The sequence below is a fragment of the Panthera leo genome, chromosome D3 (assembly GCF_018350215.1).
Source record: "Panthera leo isolate Ple1 chromosome D3, P.leo_Ple1_pat1.1, whole genome shotgun sequence".
NCBI lineage: Eukaryota > Metazoa > Chordata > Mammalia > Carnivora > Felidae > Panthera > Panthera leo.
Window position 1 is genome coordinate 24,224,964 of NC_056690.1, and position 24,462 is coordinate 24,249,425.

At 39.6% G+C, this 24,462-nt stretch overlaps 1 protein-coding gene across 3 annotated transcripts in view; it reads left to right on the top strand.

The window, feature by feature from the left end:
* The window catches only part of TTC28 (tetratricopeptide repeat domain 28), a 628,165-nt gene that overhangs the window by 199,818 nt on the left and 403,885 nt on the right, over window positions 1–24,462 (top strand). Inside the window, exon 1 of one of the 3 annotated variants that reach the window (XM_042910408.1) lies at window positions 5,654–6,552. The exons of the other annotated variants lie outside the window; for them this stretch is intronic. Coding sequence (XP_042766342.1) covers window positions 6,526–6,552 — 27 coding nt within the window. The 5' untranslated portion in view covers window positions 5,654–6,525. Of the gene's footprint in view, window positions 1–5,653; window positions 6,553–24,462 lie in introns of those variants that run through there. 3 annotated transcript variants of the gene reach the window in all.

The following is a 24,462-nucleotide window of genomic DNA, read 5'->3' on the forward strand; positions in this document are numbered from 1 at the left end:
CTCTTAGCTTGTGCCAAGAGTTGGGGTCTAAAGAGTCAGAAAAATAGCAAGATGCGTAAGTGTTAGTTGCTATTGTTATTTTTATTAGTCGTCTGCTTGTCATGTTCTTCAGACTGCTGTCTTCTCAAGGGCAAAAATCACGTGATGCATTTTTGTCTCCTCCCACACTGTAGTACAGTCCCTTGTTTATAATGAGTTCTTGAGTCGGTGTGTGTTGGAATTAAAGGATTGGACTTTTTTCTCTGACGCTGCCTGAGAGTGGAAGGAAGTGAGATGGCTAAGGTTAGAGGTGATCCTTTCTGGATCAGTTTCCCTCCTGAGGAACGGGAACAGAGTCCTGCATCAGCTTGGCTGTGGTAGCAGAATTCTTACTGTAACAACTTATTTTAGTTTTCTTTTTTTTTAGCAAAGCAAGGCCTTTTACATTCTGAAAGCAAACAAATGTGTGAAATATCACTAATGAGGCAAAATTTTTTTTGATCTCAAATACACTTCTCCCTTTGTTCCTTTACTTTCCTACCACCTCTTTAGTTACTTGATACTTGAAAATAATTTGATCTTTAGGAAAATTAGTATATTTTCTAAATACTGTTTTACATTGAGTTGAATATTCTACTTATAAACACAATAAATGTAAATAAATATGAGGCTGGCTTTTTCAGGCATTTACCCTGTGATCAAAGATAGACATCTCATTCCTTAGGAAATCTCAAGAAAATTTACAACAATGAAAAAAGGTATGTTTTCTTCATTCATTTCCTCTTTCTTGCTTTTGTTCAGATTTGAATAGACAAGTAGTTATTGAGGAAAATACAATTTAAAAAGCTGTTTTACAATATCTGCTTTTAGAGAAATGATTTACGAAGTGCTATGTTAAAAAATAAGGCAGTTGTAAAAATGCCTTTTAGTAGCTGTGGATCTGAGAAACTGTGTTCTTGCTGTTTGATATTGGATCTTTGAAACAAGAAGCTAAATTACAACATTTTGAACTGTGTTAGCTTGGTGGTTTTCTATAAATAGTTACTGATGGAGAAAGTGTATTGGTATAATAGTAATTTTATAAATATTTCAGATATAATTACTGATTCAATTTGGATTAAGCAAAATAAAGACATAAAATAAATAAGGTGATTTAAGATTGTATTGGTATTTAAAGGCTTCTAGGTAATGGTCCTCTATCGTGTGGTACCTGTTAAATGAAACCTGAAATACTCCCCAGACAGCAGGGGAAGAAATGCCATACAAATAAGTGATCCAAAGGACATACACCTAAATGATTGAAAATGAGTTTAAAACCTTGTATCACTTGGGAGTTTTATTTATTTTTTTTTTACTTTTTAAAAGTTTATTTACACTGGAGAGAGAGAGAATGCAAGTGGGGAGGGTAGAGAGAGAAGAGAGAGAATCCCAAGCAGGTTCTGTGCTGCCAGAGCAGAGCCTTGATAAAGGACTCGAACTCACAAACTGCGAGATCATGACCTGAGCTGAAATCAAGAGTTGGATGCTTAGCTAACTGAGCCACCCAGGTGCCCTTCACTTTAGAGTTTTGGATTGAGTCTGACTTTTCATAGAAACATACATATATTTTCTCTTTTTTTTTTCTGATAACAGTCCACTGTTTTCAGAGCCCCCTTCCCCATTTTAAATAACTTTGTCTTTTTTTAACTCCAACATGGTCTGAGTATGGGAGATTACTCTTCAGCCCACAGACCATGCATGGTGTGCATATGGCTTCACAGACGACTTTCAGAACAGCCCCTGGGTTTAGGAACCATGTAGGTCCCTTAATTTACATATGGGAAAGTGAAGCCTTGAGTGGCTTAAGTCAGCAGTCACAAATTATGACATGCAGATGGAATTTAGACCTACAGGCATGTTTTGTTTGGCCTCTTAGGATGCTTTAAAATTTTTGAGCAAACGGTTAAAAATCAGGAAATTTTTAGCTTCTCATGAAAATTTGGAGTATCTGGCACTGTTAGACTGATATTCCTGCATGATATCAATTGATGAAAGTTATGTCTCAGCTTCGTCTTTTACATTATTTATGTATCCTCAAGGTTTACCATATTCACAATTCTCTTTTGTCTTATCCCTGACTATGTTTTACTTAGTCATGTCACCTGCCTTGCCCTTTTGAAAATTTTTGTTATATCAGTAAGTCAGAGGCAGAGTAGAAAATAGAAACTTTTTCCTTGACCCCCTAAGCAATTGTAGGTTCCCACTTTCATCACTGAGGCATTGATTTATAAGCCTTGGGTTCTAGCCCTTCCATTGCCATCGGCTTGCTGTGTGGCATTGAACAAGTTTCTTAACCCCTCTGAAATTTAGTTTTGATATCTGTCAAATGGTCAGAGTAATAAGCATTTAAATAGTTTACATAGTTTTAAAAAATCTAAAGGTTTATATAAAAAACAGCCTTATAATTAATATTTTGGTTTAATATTTTGTTCTATATTACATTGCTTAAAAATGCTGCTTTACCCAAAAAATACAAAAGCACTAATTCAAAGGGATACATGCACCCCTATGTTGACAGCAGCATTATGTGCAATCGCCAAATTATGGAAGCAAAGTGTCCATGGATAGATGAATGGATAAAGGAGATGTGGTATACATACCATAATGGAATATTATTCAGTCATAAAAAGAATGAAATCTTGCCATTTGCAATGATGTGGATGGAGCTAGAGAGTATAATGCTAACCAAAATGAGTTAGTCAGAGAAAGACAAATGCAATATGATTTCACTCATCTGTGGAATTTAAGAAACAAAACAAATGAACAAAGGGGAAATAAAAAGAGACTTAATTGTAGAGAACAAACTGATGGTTACCAGAGGGGAGGCGGATGGGGGAAAATAGGTGATGGTTAGGGAGTGCCCTTGTTGTGATGAGCACTGGGTGATGTATGGAAGTGTTGAATCACTGTATTGTGCGCCTGAAGCTAATGGGACACTGTGTGCTAACTATACTGGAATTAAAAAAAGTAGAACTAGGTGACTGGGAAATTAATAGCAATGTCCTGTAGACAATTTAAATATATGTACTAAAAATGTAAAAATAAAAGAGTGCTGCTTCAATTAATGCCCTTTTCCTACTGTGAACACCTTCAGTGCATTCTATAGGATAAAGTCCAAATTTCTCTGACTTACAACATCCCCTACCATTTGGTTGCAGAATACCTTACCAAAGTACCTTTTACTTTGTATAGAACGGAACTGACTTTCACTCATTCACCGTTTAACACCTACCCCCACACCCACCTGTCCCCACTCGTTCTTTTTTCCATTAAATATTGAGCACTTCTGCTGTGCCAGGTACAACTTGGGGCACAGAAGACTACAAAAACTGAACAAGACAAAGACTCTGCTTCTAACGTTCTCATACTTAAGCCTTATATTTTAGGCAGGTCAGTATTGTGTATCTTGAATACATCTTATATATGCTTGTCTCTTTTGTTCATACTCTTCTCCTTTTCTCTTTCTTTCATTCAACAAATATTTAATGATCGCTTATTGTGTCAGGTATTTTTCACTGGGTGTTGGTATTATAGCAGAGCATAGTCCCCGCTCCCTTGGAATTTATGTTCTTGTGAGATGAATAAGACATTAAGCAAACAAATAAAATATATGTCATAAGGGCTATGAAGTAAATTGTAGCAGAATAAGGAAGATAGAACGTAGTGGCGTGTGGGCCATGGTGTTATTATTTTGGAAGGAATGGTGAGAGACAGCCTTTCTAATATGGTAATTTGAACAAAGTCCTGAAGGAACCAAGGGAGAGAAACAAGAGGCTATCTGGAGGAAGAGTGATTCAGACAGAGGGTGCAACAAGTATATGTCCCAAGGGTGCGCCCTTGGGACAGTGAGGTGGTCAATAGAGCAGGAGAGCGGTAAGAGATGAGTTCTGAAAGGTAGAAGGGTCCAGATCCTGAAGATCAATTACTGACCACGGTAAGCACCTTGGCTTTGGCTCTAGAATGAGTTGTATCTCCTCTGAATGTTTACTTCACATTCCTTTGTGAAACCTTCCTTGACCATCCCTGTTGACAGTGATTTCTGCCTCTAACTCCTGGCACAACTGCTGACCATGTCCTTTGTTGTTTAACCGACTAAGGCAATGCCTGGTTGTCTTCTTATGTGTCCTCTGTTTTGTCCTAACTTCTTTGTAACTTCCTCTAGCATAGGGACTCATCGTTACACCTTTCTGTCCTAAATTTTGCTTTGTATCTAGTGTATGTTTGTACCTAGTGTATGTTTGTTTGGTGAGGCTCTTGCTTCAGAGATCAGCAATAGGAGTTTGAAAGTGATGTCTAAGAAAGAAGGGAAAAGACTTGGTGGTTAAATATAAGGAATGATGTCAAGGTTTTGTTATCCTGGGATGATAACAGTGCTATGGACAGATGAAGGAAAGCTAGGAAGAGAAACTGATTTTGGGGTAGATAGATGAATTTGGTTTGCAATTTACTGACCTTTGCATGCTAGCAGGATAACCACATTAAGCTGTGTGGAATGATTTGGGTATGTCAGAACATATACAGAGTATTGGTGTTATTTGCTGGTATTATTTGACTGCTGACTACTGTATGTAGTTTCAAGAGCAGGGACAGCCTCCTACTCATATTTCTAGTGCCTGGAACAAGGGCTGGCAAATAATAGGTGCTTAGGTCATAGGCACTTAATATAGTTCTACTGAGATGAGAGGTAGCTGTGATGCACATTGTCAATAGCTCATGGGCCCTGGAATCACATTATTGTGGGTCTGAATACCAGCCCCACCACCTTCCGTGCGTTGTGGTCTTGGTTGAGCACGTGACCCCTCTGAATCTCAGTGTCCTCATTTGGAAAATGGAACGATAAGACCTTCCCTGCAGGGCTTCAGGTAATGAATGTAGGCATAGATCCTGGCACGGAGTAGTGGTTTAAGATACAATACCTATTCATTCAGCTGTAATTGTTAATATTATTATTATAAAAAAGGTAATGCTTTCACTATTGAATTTCAGACTCTTAGGCTTAGAAAAGATCTCAAAAGTAACCTGTTTCTGGTAACTGTTTTGTGTATTTTAGTAACATTTATAATCAGATATGGTTAGTGTCCAATCTGCATAGAATCACCTACATCAGCCAATCCTGCCAATGCATATAGAACTCGGAGACTAATAAGTTAAACGTTGCTGGAACTTGGACTCATAGTACATCAGTTACTGTTATTATGTACATTAGTATTCTAGAAGCTTACACCAGCCATTATATTCCCATCTATCAGAATAGCCTCATGGTGGGATAGGACTTGATAGACATGTTGGATGACAAATAATAGTGGAATTACATAGTATCTTGCGTTTGGAGATGTATCTCCTTAAATAGGATGGAATCATTTTACAGAAGATGAATGAAATTAGTGCTAGATTTAGAGAAGCAGAGTTTTTTCTTGATTAATTTTTTTTTATTTTTTAACATACCTGAAATCTTTTTTCTTCAGATCACACATTGAGATTTTGTAGCTTTTTGGACTAGAGTCCTTTTCTATTCCTTTTTTGTTTTCTCTTGATGTAACTCACAAATTGAAATACATCTTTTGAAATGGTTTCCTGATTTTGTAGGTCTCTTCTGGCTCTGATTCCTTGGGAGCTGCTGGGTGCCTCTCAAACTGTATGCTTACTTTTTGCTTTGGAGCAGATGTCGTGGCACTAAGACCCAGAAACCGTTTGCTCTGTGTGGCTGGAGCTGGGCAGGCTGTGCTCACACTGAAGGGAAGGAAGTCATTAGTGCAGACTGAGCTGTGGAGTTGGGTTCTTGCAGGATTTCCTTCCAGCCTTTCCCCACTAAGGTTCTTGGGAATTAAAAAAAAAAAATCTAAACACACAAACCAAGTTTTCCTATTTACAGTGTTCAGGGAAGGTAGGCATTTCGGGAAAGGCAGATCCTTTCCCCAAGTTAGCCAAGAAGGAAGAAAAAGCAGCGTAAAGAAGCTCTGATTACAGATCTTTGGAATTTTCTTTGCTAAATTTTACAAACGAGAAATACACCCAGAATTTTGGGAGTTGCTCCAGGCTGTGCGTGAGGGTTTGATTGCTTGTCTAATCTTTTTTTTTTGAGAAGAGGAGAATTCGCCAAAAGGGGTTTGGATGGCAGGAGCCCGGCTCCGTTTCTGCAGCAGCTCTCGTCCTGAGTCTGTTCTCTGAGGGAGGGTCTCTGCAGCCGGCTTGGAGACCCCCTGCCGCAGGCTCCTTTTGCAGGCGCTTGGCTGGGGGGGGGGGGGAAATGCCCCGCTCTGGCAGGAGTACGCTGGTTGCTGCTGGGACTTCCTAGCCCGGTGGGAAGTGTGTTCGTGGTGTGGGGATACTTTTCATTGAACTGAAGGCGAAAAGACTGGACTCTCCTGGGCTTTTTCCCTTCGCAGTGAATATGGGGAAGAATTAGGGGGTGGGAGGGAGGCAGCATGACTTGCAGTCGCGGCTGCCCTGCATCTGCCCCCAGCCCCCAGCCAGCATCTTGATGTTCCACGTATCGGCTGTACAAATATGATGAAATGGCAGCCCCGGAAGAAGGTAAGTGTCCTGGAGCGGGGACGGGGCCCTGATGCCCGACCCAGGGAAGGGTGACTGGGGGCGGTTGCCCTCGGGTCCCTCCATCCCTTCTGTAGTTTGCTGGGCTGGCCGGTCCAAGCATCTCAGTCCCTTTAGGGACTCGGCGCCAGTCCCCCAGGGACGAGTTACTAAGTCTAGCCTGCGTCCACTGCCCTCTTAAGTTTTTCCTTCTTGGTGTGCCTGGAGTCTCAGGGGTGACAGCTCAGAAACACCCGGTTGCTTTAGAAGCCCCGTGAAGCCAGCGACACGATTACCTTTGCGAGGACCCAGCCAAGAGCTGCCAGAGTCCAAGGACTCGGTGGCGCCCTGTCTCTGGGGGTGCCATTTGGGGCCGCACCCTCCCCCCACCCCATACATTCCAGCGTCCCTGCAGGTGGGTGTTGCAGCACCTACTTCCCCAAGGGGTTAATAGGTTGCGAGCCTCTGGCAGCTGCTTCCCAAGGGCCCCGCTGGGGGGCGAACATCCCCAGCACAACCGCCCAGCAGCTGGTTCCCGGGCAGCCCGGCCGCGGGGCCTCCTGCCCCGGCGCCTGGGGCCGGCCCGGGCCTTCTGCCTGCGGGGCTCCCGGGCTGCCGCGTGGGCCCGCGCGAGTGCGCGCGCCGGCCATTGTGCACGGGTGTGTGTCTGTGCGTGTCAGCGTGCACGGGCGTGTGTGCATCGATCGTGGGGAAGAGGGGGAGGGGGCACTTTGCTTTTTGCGAGATTATTTCCTAATATGGCTCCTTTGTTGAGAACTCAAGAAAAAAAAAATCCAGTGGTTCTATCAAAATAAATTGCTATTGGTCCCAGAAATAACGTTTCTAAATGTGGGACTGGTCCCTACCCCAGGACGCTCAGGGAGAAAGACAGCTTTCTTTAAGTTGTTGGCGGCTGTAGGTTTGGCTAGGGTTCCCTTTTGCTAACTTGTCTGACTGGCGCTGTTAGGTGAACCCAGTGGTTCACTGCATAGCAGGACCTCCCCCCCAAATACCTTGTTTGGCCGTGGTTTTTATTGACATTCTTCTAAAGGAAAGCACAGCGAACTGAATGTGCTGTGCCCCTCCCCAGCCTTGACCTGTCTCGGTTAGCAGCTGGATGGTGTTTTACTTGAACTAGCCAAACTGACTCCTTCTTTGTGGCATGATGTGCGATACCGTGTTTTATACCAGAGTTGAGATAGAAATCATGTGGGAGATGATTCTCTGATATTGTGCGTTTGCTATATTGCTAGAGAATGTAACAAACCATGCTTTAGTATAGCCTGGTAAATTGAAAGGTTTTCTTTGATATGTAATTAATGCAATTTTGATCTCTGACACTAAGTCATTTCTACCTCCTCCTGAAGTCAGAATCTCTCATATATTAGTTCTCTCGTAGAGCCTCTTTCAGTGAGATTGGTTTCATTTACTTTAGTTAAAAGAGATCCACGTTATCACCTCCTTCTAATCCCCAATCAAATTCAGAGTCAGGTTGAGGAAAACCATAGAAGAAACCATATAATTAAGCAATTTAAACAGACACTGTGTATTCCGAAAGTGCTCCCCCATTTCTTCTATATTTGTAAATTGCATATTTATGAGTACTTTTAAGATGTCTGCAAACTATACATTCATAAATGTCTGTTTTTTCTATTTTACCCAATATGCAGTAACTCATGCAGTTATGTCTGTGGAAACCCCTCTGGGTACTGGTATTGCTTGAACCACGGAAGTATTATTCTTGGCAGTCAGGTGGATTTCTGGACTCTGGAAGATTCTGTTTCAAGTGTTAGGATTCACTCTGCAGTATTTACTCACTCTATGATGCTTAAATGGCTATAACAGAAGGTTGTGTTTATCCACTGTATTCATAATCCCAAACCATCATGTTATAAAGATCCAGATATAATTCTGCAGAGTTCATAGAAGATTAAAAAATAAGCTGAGCCATCAAATACTGTGTGATTTTTTGGTGGTGGCTTGAGAACAATTCTTGATGTTTCTACATTGGAAATGGAAGCTTCTTTGGACAATACTCAGTATTCAAAACCGGTAGGGCAACAGTAAGTCTTTATAAAAATTAGGTTTATTTTCTTATTCTTTCAAGAATACTCTCATGATCAGATCATTGCCATGGTTTCTGGCTGGGTCTGCTAACACATTTGTAGTAGAATAGTCACATGCCATGTGTTTTGCCAAACTGTTTCATAAAAATCCTTTACGCTACAGATGAAAAGTGATACTTCATTGATGTGATTTTAACAAAGCTGGGAAGATCATCTATAGAATGCTGGCTGCCCCAAATGGCATTTGTCTATAGCTGGGCTTTATGACTAGGATTGGTTGGTAACTTGCTGTCCTGGTGTCCTGTCAGCTACCAGTCCTGGCTTTTATCAATTCTGGGATAACTCTAAGAGAATGACCATAGCTTCTAGGCTGCTTTGTCTCTGAGAATACAGCTGGGATACCTGATGGAGGGGAGCTCCTTAGTCCTCTTTCTTTACTTGCTGAGTTAAACTGAATACTAAAATTCAAGATGTGTGCTCCAATATTCAATTATGGTCTCCTAAACTTTTCACAAAGAAACCACCAAAATGTGATTAATCACGTTGCACCCTCACAACCAGTGAGGAACTTAGGACCCAGTCTTCCAGAGCATAGGGGACCTCCTACCAAGAGCCCTGTAATTCTCCCTAAAAAGTAAGATTCTGTGCAACTGTGATTGCATCATGGTAAGAATGACATTTAATATCATGCTGCCATTTTTTTCATGCCAGTAGGCATCTCTACTTGTTCTCATATCCATTCATTTAATTCTTTTTCAGTGAGGTGGCAGGTGTTCTATGTTGCATTTTACAGAGAAGGAAACAGGTTTAGAGAGATGCAATGACTTAGCCAGAATCACATAGCATGGCAGGATTGGACCAGCCCTGTTTACTTCAAGATGTGTGTTCTTCACCACTGTACTTGGGAGTTTATCCAGGAAAGATAAAGGCTGATTGCTGAGGTGATCTCAGTATATAAGAAGGTTAGCCATAGCTCTCCTCCCTCATTTCTGGATACTGGCACCAAGATGCTCTTCTTCCCTCTCCTTCTTGAAGAGACACAGTGATTTTATCTACCTCTGAATTCTTGGAGCATTTAGAATCTATGCTCTTCTAGGCTGTCTTTTATTGATACCAATCTTTTTTTTTAATTAAATTTTTAAAGTTTATTTATTTATTTTGAGAGAGACAGAGACAGCATGAGTGAGGAAGGAGCAGAAAGAGAGAGAGGGGAGAGAGAGAATCTGAAGCAGTTTCCGTGATGCCAGTACAGAATCCATCTTGGGGCTCGAACTCATGAAACCATGAGATAGCAATCTTTTTAAAAAAATCTCTTTTCGTATCCAGCCTCTCAATTACACTTCAAATTCCTTGAGTTTGGGAACCATATCTCATACCTCTTTTTTTGGTGTCAAGGATAATATAGTTGCTCAATAAATATTGATGTAAAAGTGAAAAAGAACTATTACTTTGTAAAACTTGCATCTTTAGACTTTCTTATTCTAAGAGGTAGTAGTAAGTTTACATGTAAGAAAAGATATAAAATATTTCAATTGATTCATAGATACTAGACTGTAGTGGATTATTAAAGAGCACCAGAATATTTTGACACTTGATTCTGGTCTTTTGTAGAGAATGTTAGGAAGGGAGGGGACAGCCACACTTCCCACAGAATATCCATGGCATTCATTGTTAAAATGACATACTACCAGGAGCCATGGACCAGACTCCTGATTCAGTGTCATGATCCTTTTATTAATGTAACCTTATTGGCCTGGCAAAATATACTTTCCCCTGTGAGGCTATCGTACCACACATTATTTTTATCTTGTACTTGCAGAAATGATAGTAATTAAAATGCTCATTGCATAGAAACATGTTTGTTTACAATTCTGAAGTGATTCCTGCTCTTTAAAATCCAAGGATTAGTATCAGATAACACTGTGTAAATAAGACTGCAGTCAAAACCTGCAGGAAAGCTGCTGCTGATTGGATTTTTTCATTGCTTATCTAATGTTATTTTACTGTTCACACATAATAAAAGATCATTAATAGGAATATGTCACATAAGTGACATTAATTATGTCATTTGAGAATCATATGATGTATTTATCTTGTTATACTTGTCACATTAATACAATGTGAATCTGGCTTCTTAAATGACTTCTCTCATAGCACTTCATTTAAAAAGCTTGTTTGGAAGCTCACTTGTAAGGATTCCATCCTGTAAATCTGTGTCTTGGAATAGCTTATTCCTTTTACAGAAGGGTGTATTTCAAATCCCTGTACTTTCTCTATGATAAAGTATTTTGTTTCTGGATTTGAAAGTGAAAAGTCTCATATTAAAAAAAAATTCTTTTTAATGTTTATTTATATTAGAGACAGAAAGAGAGAGAATGAGGCAATGCATGAACGAGGGAGGGGCAGAGAGAGAGGGAGACACAGAATCCGAAGCAGGCTCCAGGCTCCGAGCTGTTAGCACGGAGCCCGATGCCGGGCTCGAACTCAGGAGCTGTGAGATCCTGGCCTGAGCCAAAGGCAGACGCTTAATCGACTGAGCCACCCAGGTGCCCCCCCCCCTTTAATGTAACAGTATGAAATTAGACTTAAAAATAATCAAACATTGTGGACAAAAGTACGTGTAAAGAGAAGTCTCACAAATCTCATGATAAAGGTCTTTCTGCAAATCCATTGTATACACCATTCCCAGGTCAGTGCAACCTAGAGACCGAGGTTTTTGTTCTGGCACTTCCCATGACTTGTGTCCTTGGGCATGTCATTTAATCTTTCACATGTGACCCCCCACTGTTATAGGTTAGCACCTCATTATCACTTGCTGGATGTCTTGCAAATGGCATCCTAATGATTTTTCTTTTCCTGGTCTCTTTTTTTTGCCTCTGGTTTTTCCTTCTTACTCCTCTTAGAGTTATTGTTAGCCCCCACACATGTGCACATTATTCACCTCCTTAAAACCCTGCTGTGTCTCTCCATTGTTTAGTAGAGGTCTTCCAAGTGGGTAAACACACCTTGGGTTAGGGGATGTGGAAGAAAATAACTGGGTTAGGAGGAAAATATGAAAACTTCTGTTTTTATGGGTTTTTTTAATTTAAAAGAATAAGAAACAAATCAAGTTTTGCTGATCTTCCAGTATGGCTTGCCACTTGTGTGCTCACTGGTTCAGAGGCCGCCAGGGATCCTTAGTGGTGCCCCCTCACTGTTCCTGTCAGTCGTTTGTTGACCTTCAGTGTGCTGTGGTCGACTAGTTTCCATCATGAAAGATTGTGCCTTAAGTGACTAATTTTATTAGAAGAAGAAGAAGAAGAAGAAGAAGAAGAAGAAGAAGAAGAAGAAGAAGAAGAAGAAGAAAGGAAATTGTAGTGTGGACTGTATAGAGATGAAGAGGATGGGCTCTGCAGCTAGACGGCGTGGCTTTGAATTGACTGCCTCGCTCAGCCGCTTTGTAGCTGTGTAGCCATTCCTTAACCTCTCTAGACCTCAGATGTCTCATCTACTGAAGGCGAATGGCACTTAGCTCCTAGTATGACTATGAGGATATGATGTAAAATGCGTACGAGGAGCGCCTCGCACCTAAAATGTGCTTACTGCATTTTTGCCTGTTGGTGTGACTGTATCCTACAATGCAGCTGGCCGTGGCTCATCAGGGCATGGCTGCCGTGCATTTGCGTTTACTCCTTCTTTGCCTCCAATCTCTTCTCCTTGTAGTACTCTCCTTAATTTACCTTCCTTTCGTCACTGGTCATGACTCTGAGAGCTAACTCAGTCTTCTTCTCCTTCGTGAATTCTTCTGTCATTGCTGGGCATAGCTGGCAACACTCTCCTTTGACTGTACTTGTATGGGCTACAGTCATAGCCCTGCACTGTAGCTGTCAGTGTGTCCGTCTCTACCAGTGGAATGTTACAGGGTCATAACTGAATGAGTGAATGTTTGAAAAAATGTAATGCATCTATCGAACGAGGTGGTCAGTGATCTTCAACCAGTTGGTTGACTTTGCCAGTTATTGAAGATGCCTAACATGCAAGTTTATATCTGCCCATTTCTCACCCTCTTAGAACACCATATTGACTCCGAGGGAGGGTGATTCATTGAAGGGGTGATCTTAACTGTGCACCCATTAAAAATGAAGTCACAGGGGTGCCTGGGTGGCTCAGTTGGTTAAGTAAGCGTCTGACTCTTGATTTCTGCTCAGGTCCTGATCTCATGTTTTGTGAGATGGAGCCCTGCAGCGGCCTCTGCACTGACAGCATGGAGCCTCCTTGGGATTGTCTCTCTCCCTCTTTCTTTCTGCCCCTCCCCCACTCATTCTCTCTCTCAAAATAAATAAACATTAAAAGAAAAAGAAAAAGAAAGTCACAGTTATGAGGTAGTGGCTGCACAATATTGTGAATGTACTGTGTGCAACTGCATTGTACCCTTTAAAATGGCTAATTTTGTGGGGCGCCTGGGTGGCTCAGTTGGTTGAGCATCTGACTCTTTTTTTTTAATGTTCATTTATTTCGAGAGAGAGAGAGAGAGGGAGAATGAGTGAGCATGAGTAGGGGAGGGGCAGAGACAGAGGGAGACACAGAATCTGAAGCAGGCTCCAGGCTCTGAGCTGTCAGCACAGAGCCCAACACAGGGCTCGAACTCACGAACCTGAGATCATGACCTGAGCCGAAGTCAGGTGCTTAACCGACTGAGCCACCCAGGCCTCCCCCACCACCTTTTTTTTTTAGTGTTTATTTGACAGTCTAACTCTTGATTTCAGCTCAGGTCATGATTCCAGGGTTGTGGGATAGAGCCCTGCATCAGGCTCAACACTGAGCATGGAACCTGTTTGAGATTCTCTCTCTCTCTCCCTCTGCCACTCTCCCCTGCTCATGCTCATGCTCATGCTCTGTCTCTGTCTCTGTCTTTGTCTCTCTCTAAAATAAAAAAAAAACCTCTTTAAAATGGTTAATTTTGTATTATATACATTTCGCCCCAATTGAAAAAAAGGGGAGAGAAAGTTAACAGTTATTTGTGACACATCACCTGACATCAGTACAGCAACACCGTGGTTGTAAACCCCCAGAGTAAATCTTTGTTCCCTTTAGCCTTAAATATTTTTGATTCTGTAAGATTGGTAAGGAATGGTCATCTATAGAAAGCTACTTCCGGGAACATTCGCGAAGCTGGGAACGGTGGATAGACTTGATAAGAAGTGAAGGAAGTCAGTGAGGAGAAAATCTGATTTGGCACCTTTAGTGTTCAGGAGCTAGCCAGTAAACATTGCCAGTGTGAGAGGCTACAGAGTTTAATTGGCCCAACCTCAAAAAGGCGCCAGCAGCCACCTTCACTTTGCTAGTCAGTTACAGTGATGACACACTGCGCAAAACACAGCGGGAGCAAGAGAAAACCTGAAGTCCTGGCTGGCCCCGCCAGCTTTAGCTTCCACGGTGAATTCATTGAATCATTAATAACAATGTATGTCTCTGCTTTAGGAGTTTGCTTTTATTGATGTGTTAAAACCATGTAGTTTTATGGAAAGCTATAAAAATTACATCATTTAACAGACATTTTCAGGATTTATATGAATCTTTTGTCCTGAACTTTTTTGTTGTCTCTCCGCCCCCCGCAGTCCCCCAACCCGCCTTTTAGGTTTTTGTAGCTAAGAGGAGTATTCTCATATGATTGAGCCCTTTGTTATTTATTGTGTTAGGGTATTCTGTCTTTGTGATTTTGAGTATTCTATGCTTTTAGCATATATTTTAAGAAAAAAACAAAATTGTGTCATTTGGCTTATACCTTCTGTGTAATAAATTTAGCATTTTTAGAAAAGATACATGAAATAAGCTTGATGACAGTTATCAAAGCTGCACATAGCTTTTGCTGGTAGATGTCCCTCAGTTTGGATTCTTAAAGGACTGAAATTTCTCAGGGTTCTGTCTGATTATGTAAGCAACTGTCCATTCTTGAATGCACCCATATTGCTAGCATTATTTAATTTGTGGGAGATAATATTTTGTATTTATATCATGTCAGGGGATTCATACTTGTAGAGGCACACATATGGAGGCAATTCTGAGTTAGAGAGCAGTTGACATTTGGAATAGGGTCAACGTGGAGATGGGAGCCAGGAGGTCATTGTGGGAACTCCTTGTGTTTGGACACATACTCTCCCAAAATGCAGTACGTGTAGACTTGAACCTAGAAAGATGCTAGCTGGGCACAGGGAAGGAAGAAACTCATAAGGAAACTTTTTTGCACATCCTAGGATAACTTTGTTATATCCTATATTGGCATAACAACACTGGCAAGATTAGAAATAGCTTTTTTCCCCCCATTGATAAATTATTCCTTATTCTAGTTTGTCCAATATAGGTGTTCCTTGTTTTGAGGAAAATCAAAATACAATATTTTGAATCTGAAAGCAGACTGAATCCCAACTTACTTTATATAACTAAAAACCTTGAGTGTCCATGGGGCGCCTGGGTGGCTCAGTTGGTTGTGCGTCTGACTCTTGATTTCAACTCAGGTCATGATCTCACGGTTTATGGGATTGAGCCCCATGTTGGGCTCTGCACTGACAGTATGGAGCCTGCTTGGGATTCTCTCTGCCCAACCCCCCCCCCCCCCCCCGACCCTCCTCTCCTCGTGCTCTCTCTCTCTCTGTCTCTTAAAATAAATAAACATTAAAACACACACACACACACACACACACACACACACACACACACACATACAAACACACACCCTTAAGTGTTCATTATATTTATTTGGATCATACTTAACTGCTCTGACAATTAGTTGTGAAGCATATTTTATTTTTTAAATATTTATAAATGAACATAACAGGTATGCATGCACACATTTCAGTATTATGTTCAACTGTGGTGTCTATGAAAAACTATAGTGCTTAAGCCCAGACCTATCGGATATTTTTGGAGCTGTGTGTGTTTGTGGAGTTGAGATTTTCAGGCATAAATAAGATTGTTGTTTTTGAGGAGTAGAAAGAAAATGTCATAGGGGGTGACTGTGGACTCATTTTCATTTTGGTTGGATTTTGGGTCTTTATTACTTAATAATTAGCTTTTTCTGATAGAGGGTAGGCTTGAGATAGAAAAGATGAAATGCAAACCACTTTGTTTTATTATTAATAATTTTGGAAAAGATTTTAGGTTGAACTGTGAAATTGTTGATGTTTGACCATCTTTTACCTACAAAAATAGAAATTTATTATGGTTTAATTAATATTTGGGGGGTTAGGGATGGTGGTGATAAATATTGAAATTAAGACTAAAATGTGTTTGGGGGATTAATTATGAATTAATTTCAAAGTCACTATGGTTTCTTTGGAAAATCACTACACTAATATTTAATTTATCCATGGTGTTCTTGTGAATTTCTTGTTAATTCAGACTTAATTCATCAACTGCCAACCCTTGTTAAATTTCAAACATTTTTTTTGATATGAAATTTTCTAAAATGTATTACACATTTCCTGCCTTCTTAAAGAGAAGGTACTAAACGTGAATCAAACTTCTGATTGATGGGGCACCTGGGTGGTTCATTCAGTCAAGCATCTGACTCTTGATTTCAGCTTGGGTCATTATCTCATGGTTTGTGGGTTCGGGCCCCACATCGGGCTCTGTGCTGACAGTGTGGAGCCTACTTGGGATCCTCTCTCTCTTGCTCTCTCTCTGTTCCTCCCCCACTTGGGCATACACTCTCTCTCTCTCTCTCTCTCTCTCTCTCTCTCTCAAAATAAATAAATAAACTTAAAAAAATTATAAACTTCTGATTGCTTAGGATATTATCACAAACATGAGTTATCCTACTTTGCTATAGTATAGCAATACTATAGGAGTTTTTAAGGAATGTAGAGTTATTTGTTCCTATACCGAATGACCCTAGATTGTTCCTTGATTCTTTAAAAATACTTTTATGTCTTCTTTGTAGAGTTTTTTTTCTTTCTCTCCATGTTGCCCACAGTAATGCTGCTGTCATGTGCCTACCTCCTGCGGTTTGTTGTGTGTATCTGTTTCCTGTCTGTGGTGGGTAGGAAACCCAGCTAACTGAGTCTTAGCTTGTGATTAAGACGAAAGTAAGTACTCAGAACGAGGGTTTCTCTTACAAGTATGTGAACTTTAGAGTGTGAACTGTGGCTTTCTATTTTGACAGCATAGAGGTTTTTTGTTTTTTGCTTTTTTAATACTTTCTGGTTTTAGGCTAGGTTTTAGGTTGTTGAGGTGGTTAAATAAGTGACCTTTTGATAAGTGAGATATTTATTATGCTGTTGATTACCAAGAGTTAGATATATATGAGGAGGCATGATCACAGGGTTTAAAAATGAAAACATTTGAATTGATTTGATAAATACCACTGTCGTTTTTCTTTTCTTTGTCTTTGCTTTGGTGTGTCTGGCTTGGCATTTTTAAAAATAACTTGTTCATATATATACACAGAAGGAACCAACAGCAGTAGTTTATGTGAAGGGGAGAATTGCATATCCTAGGGAATGTATGTGATTGCCTTTGAGAAGAAATGACCAAAGGATGTGGGATTTATTTAAATAGTAATTAGTTACACATTAATTAACTAAAACATTATTTTTTTATTGACACAAGTATTACTTATTTTAAACAACATTTTTGGTTTTAGCCTAGGCTCTTGCTAGACAGTATTTATGATACTGAGACTAAAACATTTTTCGGAATGAAAGGACCTTAAGGAGCGCTTCGTGTTCCAGATGAGGAAGCAGAGTCCCAACAGTAGGGTAAACTGGCACCTTTGTTTTCTTTTTTTTAATTTTTTTAAATGTTTATTCATTTTTGAGAGACAGAGTGTAAACAGGGGAGGGGCAGAGAGAGAAGAATCCGAAGCAGGCTCCAGGCCCTGAGCTGTCAGCCCAGAGCCACCAGCACAGAGCCAGATGCAGGGCTCGAAGCCACAAACGACAAGATCATGACCTGAGCTGAAGTCAGATGCCTAACCGGCTGAGTGCCCCAGGTGCCCCAACTGGCACCTTTAGAATCACATAGCTTTTCAGGCCCCAGCTCTGAGTATTCCAAGTGGAGGCCATATCCACTGGGCTGTACTCCTTGTACTTCCCTAGGAATTTGGGCTTCCCTAGGGTTGGGCTTGTTTATAAAAAAAGACACGAGAAATTTGCTTTGCTTTCAGCTACATCTTCTGTGACTTATTTTCCTAAAATTCCTTTGTGCTCACCCTTTAAAAATCCATAGTAAAATGAATATATGAAAACAAATAGTAGCATTTGTTTGCTCTTAGTTTTGCCGTTACTTAGCAAGACATTCAGATACGGAATCTGTATAACCTCTTATCATAGCTGGTAGGGAGGCATTCATGAACCATCAGGACCTTAGTCACTGAGAGGCCTCACTTGAGGTGGAGGATGGGGTTACTTTGATGGGGACCACGAGTAGCCGAGAAGCAGCAATCAGGGGTGTGGGAGTGCAGAAACACTGACTCCATCTCTGGCCCTGCAGCTTGTCCCTGCCCATGCAACGACCTGCCTCTTTGGTACGCGTTCCAGGCCCCTGGAGGGTAACGGGTGCCTTGACCAGAATGCAGGAAGTCTTGTTCAGATCCTACCTTAAAGGATCCACTTTAGATAACTAGTAGTGAGCCTCTGGTGCACAGATGGTGCCCCTTTGGAGAACTACCCCAGGACCTCACCACTGTCTCCCTACCTTTATAAAAGCTGTGGCTTGAGGTCCAAACAGGGCAGAGAATAGAGGTGGAGGATGGGGCAGAGAATGGTTGCCTACAACCTGGATCATCCATCTGCCAGATACCCCTGTCAGGAAGTTACCCTGAATAAAACTCTTTGTAAACATATGGGGTGTAAACATATTGCTCTGTTTTTTGGTCTTAAAGTGCCTTCTCGGTCTGGGGAATACTTTATCAGTATCCTCCACCTTCTAAGAAGGGGTCTGTGATATGGGGAGAGAGGAAAAACAGTTGAGAGTGGAAATAGAGGATGTGGGTGACAAACTTCACATACTTCATATGGGAGGATGAGTTCTGGGTCAAAGTAGTTGATGCAAAAGAACCAAGAGTCAGGGAAGAAAAAATCATGACTATTAGCAATAAAGATGAAATAACCTATCTGAAAAGTAAATGGTTTATGTAGGTTTACACAAATGTGAAATAGACCTCACTGGTAAGTAAATCATACCAGGATGTCCTTGTCTCTGTTCTAATTATTTCTCATTATAGCTATGGTTCTTGAGAAATTTTAATGAACCATATAAATGCTATCCCATTTATAGTGGTCACGAAACAAACAATTTAGAAGAACTGGGTTATTATGAAAACCAGTATTTTCAGTAAATAATTGTAACTGTGGGTAAATCGTCTGTGTTAATTTGAACAGAACTCTCTTTTATTTTTTAAAGTGAATATATACTGTATCTTTGAATTGCACCATACTGGATTAAGAGTGAATGAGAATGTCAAATTTCTAAAGCCAATTTTTAACTTATAAATTTATATAATTTAAATTTAAATTATAAATCTATAGGCTATTCTGCTGACATTTAGAAGCTGATTAAAAGAGGATAAAAATGTGGAGAAAGTGTATAGGTTTATCTCTTAAAAATTTAAACAGAAAAATTCTAACTTTAAGAGATACCAGTTAAAGGAAAGATCTTCAACTATAGGTCACTGACTGTGTTACTACATATGCAAGTATAATTAACACTTATATTGACCAAATAAACCAGGGAAGTTAATAGGCACAGAGGTTATAATCTCATCATGGGTGAGTTTTAAACACTAATATAAAATTGTACAGTTTTTGGATAAATAGAACCAGATATTTGTTGAGAGTTTAAAATGTGTATAATTTCTTAATGGATTCTGTAGCCATTTTAGAGACTGTTTCCATGAAACATGCTCTTATAAGTTTTTATTTTGAGTTTATTTATTTTTGAGAGAGAGAGAGAGAAAGTGCCCATGTGCACAAATGGGGGAAGGGCAGGCAGAGAGAGGGAGAGAGACAGTATCTCAAGCAGGCTCCACACTGACAGTTCGAGACCTGCGATGTGGGGCTCAAACTCAGGAACTATGAGAACATGACCTGAGCTGAAGTCGGATGCTTAACCAACTAAGCCACCAGACATCCCAACAATACATCCTTTTAAATGGGAATAATTTTAAAAATCAATTTTCTTTTAAATGATCAAATTACTGAACATTTACTAAAGCTGTTGAGGATGCAAATATGAAGAAGACACATTTTCTCTAGAAGGGAGGATGAGGCCAGTGCTCAAATAACTGAAATGGGAGGTGGCATATGTTAAGTATCACTGGAAAGAGTCCATAAAAGGAGAAGTCACAGCTGACTTGGTAGAAGAAAGGGAAGAGTTTGGAGTTTGCAACAAGAATTCATAGACCAAGAGAGTCCACGTGGTGGAGAGGCATTTCAACTAGACTTGGTGGGCTGATTTTTACCAGACGGAGATGAGGAAGGCCATTCCAGGCAGTGAGAACAGCGTAGGGAAAGGCAAGCTTTGAGCATGTTTTTACAACATGGTAAGGAATCCCACTTTGGCTGGAGGATAAGCTTCAAATGCCAGCTGAAATCCGGACAGTAATTGGCCCCAAAGATGGTGAAATTAGGTTTTCCCATGCTTATTCTCCTCTTAATGCTTGATGAGTAACTGGTTTTTCTCACACTTTCTTATTAAAGGAAAATGAAAAACTGAGTAGGTTGCAAATGATGGGATTTTATTTGGCTCTGCAAGGATTTTTATAAATACTACAGCAGCTGTTTATATGTTTTTCATGATTGCCTTATGCATATCAGAATGAGTCTCTTCATTGTTTCTGTGTAAGTCCACATTTGACTCAAGTTTATCTTTGAATGTTTGCCATTCTCATTTTGTTTGTACTCTCTTGGGTAGTATTAGTTACCTGATGATAGGAATATCATAAATTTGGAATTCCAAGGCCTTCCAACTTCAGAATGTCATCTCTTTACTACACATACTATGTAGTACTGTTAAACAATCAGTTTGAGGTCTGTAGCACAATTCACAAAGCAACAATCTCTCCTGTATTTCCAAATAAAGTACTTGAAGGGAATGATATTTGCAGAATGTGCTATAGTGGTAAATTTAGAGAGTACAAGATAATTACTTGTAATTATGGCAATTTCTGTAAGGGAAATCATCTTAATTTGTTCCTACTAAGAAATAGAATTGCTCTTCTCATAGCATTTGAATCTTTTTAGGAGATTAATGCTGTGTGCCTTCATTACTTTGAATGGACATTACAGCTTTTCACTACATCTGAAATTACCCTTTTAGTTCATGCTTCTGTTTGAATTTCTGTTAAATGCAGTCTTCACTTAAAAAAAAATCATATTCCAGAGCTCTTGTTGGAGAGAAGTTACATGTCCATCCTAAGCAAATTGTAAAAGAATTGTATGTCTCTACTAGGAGAATAAACTCCCCAAGAAGCCATAGTCTGGGTAGTGAAAAGAGTCTTTAACTAGAACTTGGAGCATTCACCTGTCATGTTATTCCCTGGAGATTTTAAAATTTAGGTGGATGGCCTTTAGGCTGATGGGTAATTATGATGACTTAAAAGGAGTGCTGTGTCTTTGGGCATTTTTATGAAGACAACATTCTGACTACTTTTTTATTTTTAAGTAGTTAATTATACCATCTGGGAAAGGTAACTTGTATGTAGTTAAGACAGAAAATTGGATTGGGAAGAATGGATTTATACTAGACTATAATTAATTGGAATGTTGAAAAAGAAATGATGGACATATGTCTCCATAGGTGACAAAGGTGCTAAGTATGGAAAACTAACTCATTGTTAGGCATAGACTGTCTACAAAAATAAGTGATTTCAGTCTTCAGAGCTGCTGGGGTGGCTTAGACAATTCTGAGTTTTCAATTAGCACCCGTTTCTTCACATTATACATGAATTTCTTTTGGCTGCAGTGAGTTGAGAATGGTGCATTGGTGCTGAAATTTCTTTTTCCCCTGATGCCAGGTACAATACTTAGCAGCAGTCAGAAGCCATGCTTGAGTATAGTATAGCAGGTTTTAGGTAGGATCAGGTGGAGCTAGTGAGTGGCCAAAGCCACAAGTGATTCAAGAGCTCTTTGATTTTGGAATGTCCTGCCCTTTCTACTAAGACCTAAGCTTGTCGTCAAACTAGGGTTAATTGATTGAATAATTACTTCAATATGCACTTATTGAGGGCCCATTATGTGCCAGAGGCTGGCTGTTTATTTCATAATGAGGAGGAAAAATGAGTAATGCTCAATGGTAACTCCATTATCTCAAACTTTGGGATAGTTCAGTTTAATCTTATGAATGTTTGCTAAGTAAGTTAGTAATTACTGAATTTGAGAGAACCAACTAATTTACTAAGTATAAGCACACTAATAATTTATGAAGTGTTAGATGTTGGGAGTACAGAATCAGATATAATATGATCCCCATTCTCAAGAAGCTTACAGTCTAGACAGGAAGTCAGAGGAGAAAATAAATTATTACAATACAATATGATAACAACGGTACCACATATGGGGTGCTATGGGAACATTGAAAAGCAGTAGAAAAGAGGAGGAGGAGGTGATGTGAGCTAAGCATTGAATTATGTGTAGAAGTTGTCTAAGTTAATAACCAGTGTGTATATCTAGAATAAAGACTTTCTCAACACTTATTCTTTCATTTTTATTACAGTGATTTTCAAAAGTAAACTAATTTTAAAGGGTTCACCACATTCTGAGTTCATTTATTATTTCCATGTTATATCATAGTTTGATTTCCTTTTAATACTTTGAAGATAAACGTGCATTTCCTACATATCCACCTCCAATCATACTAGTTTTCGCAGTTGGATTCTTAATCAAATGAGTGCTACCTTGAGCTTGCTTCCTTGCTTCCTTGCTTCCTTCCTCCTTGTGACATAATGTCTTCCTTAAAAAAATACTTTAATATACAGACCTTTTGAAATGTGTTATATGTATATTAATTTTTTCCCTTAATTTCTAATTTAAGAAAGCAGTTCTCAAAGTGTATTCCATTAGAGTCACTGAGGAGGAAAAAATTCTATGGTTGAATAAATTTGGAAGAGGTGTATACACGGTCTTCCTTTTGGAGATTTGATTTGGCATAGTGTGAGGGTTGTGTGAAGTCCTACAATTAAGAAAGAAAGAAAAGAAAGGAAGAAAGAAAGAAGAGACTTCTTCATCTTTATTCAACGAAATATTTCCTAAATAAGGCCGCTTTAAAAAAAATTTTTTTTAATGTTTATTTATTTTTGAGAGAGACAGAGACAGGATGTGAGTGGGTTAGGGGCGGAGAGAGAGGGAGACACAGAATCCGAAGTAGGCTCCAGGCTCTGAGCTGTCAGCACAGAGCCCCACATGGGGCTCGAACTCACGAGCTGTGAGATCATGACCTGAGCTGAAGTCGGTCGCTCAATCGACTAAGCCACCCAGGCGCCCCTTATTTTAACTTTTTAAAAATTTATTAAAAAAAATTTTTTTAGTAGATACATAATGTTGCATTAGTTTCAGGTGTAGAGCATAGTGGTTTGACAGATTTATGCATTACACTGTGCTCACCACAAGTGTAGCTGTCATCTGTCATGCTATTATAATTTCATTGACTATATTCCTTATGCTGTAACGTTAATTCTGTGGCTTATTTATTCCATAGCTAGAAGCCTATATCTCCCACTTCTCTTCACCCATTTTGCCCATCTCCCATCCTCTCCCTTCTGGCAACCATCAGTTTGTTCTCTGTATTTATAGGTCTGATTCTGCTTTTTGTTGTATTCACATGTTTTGTTTTTTAGATTCTACATATGAATGAATTCATATGGTCTTTGTCTTTCTTTGTTTGACTTAGTTCACTTAGCATAATACCTTCTAGGTCCATCCATGTTTTTGCAAATGGCATAATCTCAATCTTTTTTATGGCTGTGTGATATTCCACTGTGTATATACACCACATCTTCGTTACTCATTTTTCTACTGATGGACAGTTAAGTTGCTTCTATATCTTGGCTGTTGTAAATAATGCAATAAATGTAGGGGTACATATATCTTTTTGAATTCGTGTTTTCATTTTCTTTGGGTAAATATCCAGTAGTGGAATTATTCGGTCATATAGTAATTCTATTTTTAATTTTTTTTTAAATATATTTTTTTAATATTTATTTTTGAGAGCAAGAGAGAGACAGAGTGTGAGTGGGGCAGGGGCAGAAAGAGGGAGACACAGAATCCAAAGCAGGCTCCAGGCTCTGAGCTGTCCACACAGAGCCCGATGCAGGGCTCGAACTCACGAACTGTGAGATCATGACCTGAGCCGAAGTCAGTTACCCACCTGACTGAGCCACCCAGGTGCCCCTCTATTTTTAATTTTTTGAGGAACCTCCATACTGGTTTCTATAGTGGCTGTACCAATTTTCATCCTCACTAACACTGTATGAGGGTTCCTTTTTCTCTACATTCTTGCCAACACTTGTTATTTCTTGTCTTTTTTATTTTAGCCATTATGACAGGTGTAAGGTGATATCATGTTTTTGATTTGCATTTTCCTGATGATTAGTGATGTTTAGCATCTTTTCATGTGTTGGCCATCTGTGTGTCTTCTTTGCAAAAATGTCTCTTCAGGTCCTCTGCCCATTTTTTAATTGGATTGTTTGTTTGTTTGTTTTGGTGTTGAATTGTGTAAGTTCTTTATATTTTTTTGGATATTAACCCCCTGTCAGATATATATTTGCAAATATCTTCTTCAGTTCTATAAGTTGTCTTTTTGTTTTGTTGGCAGTTTCTTCTGCTGTGTAAAGGCTTTTTATTTTGACGTAGTCCCAATAGTTTAATTTTGCTTT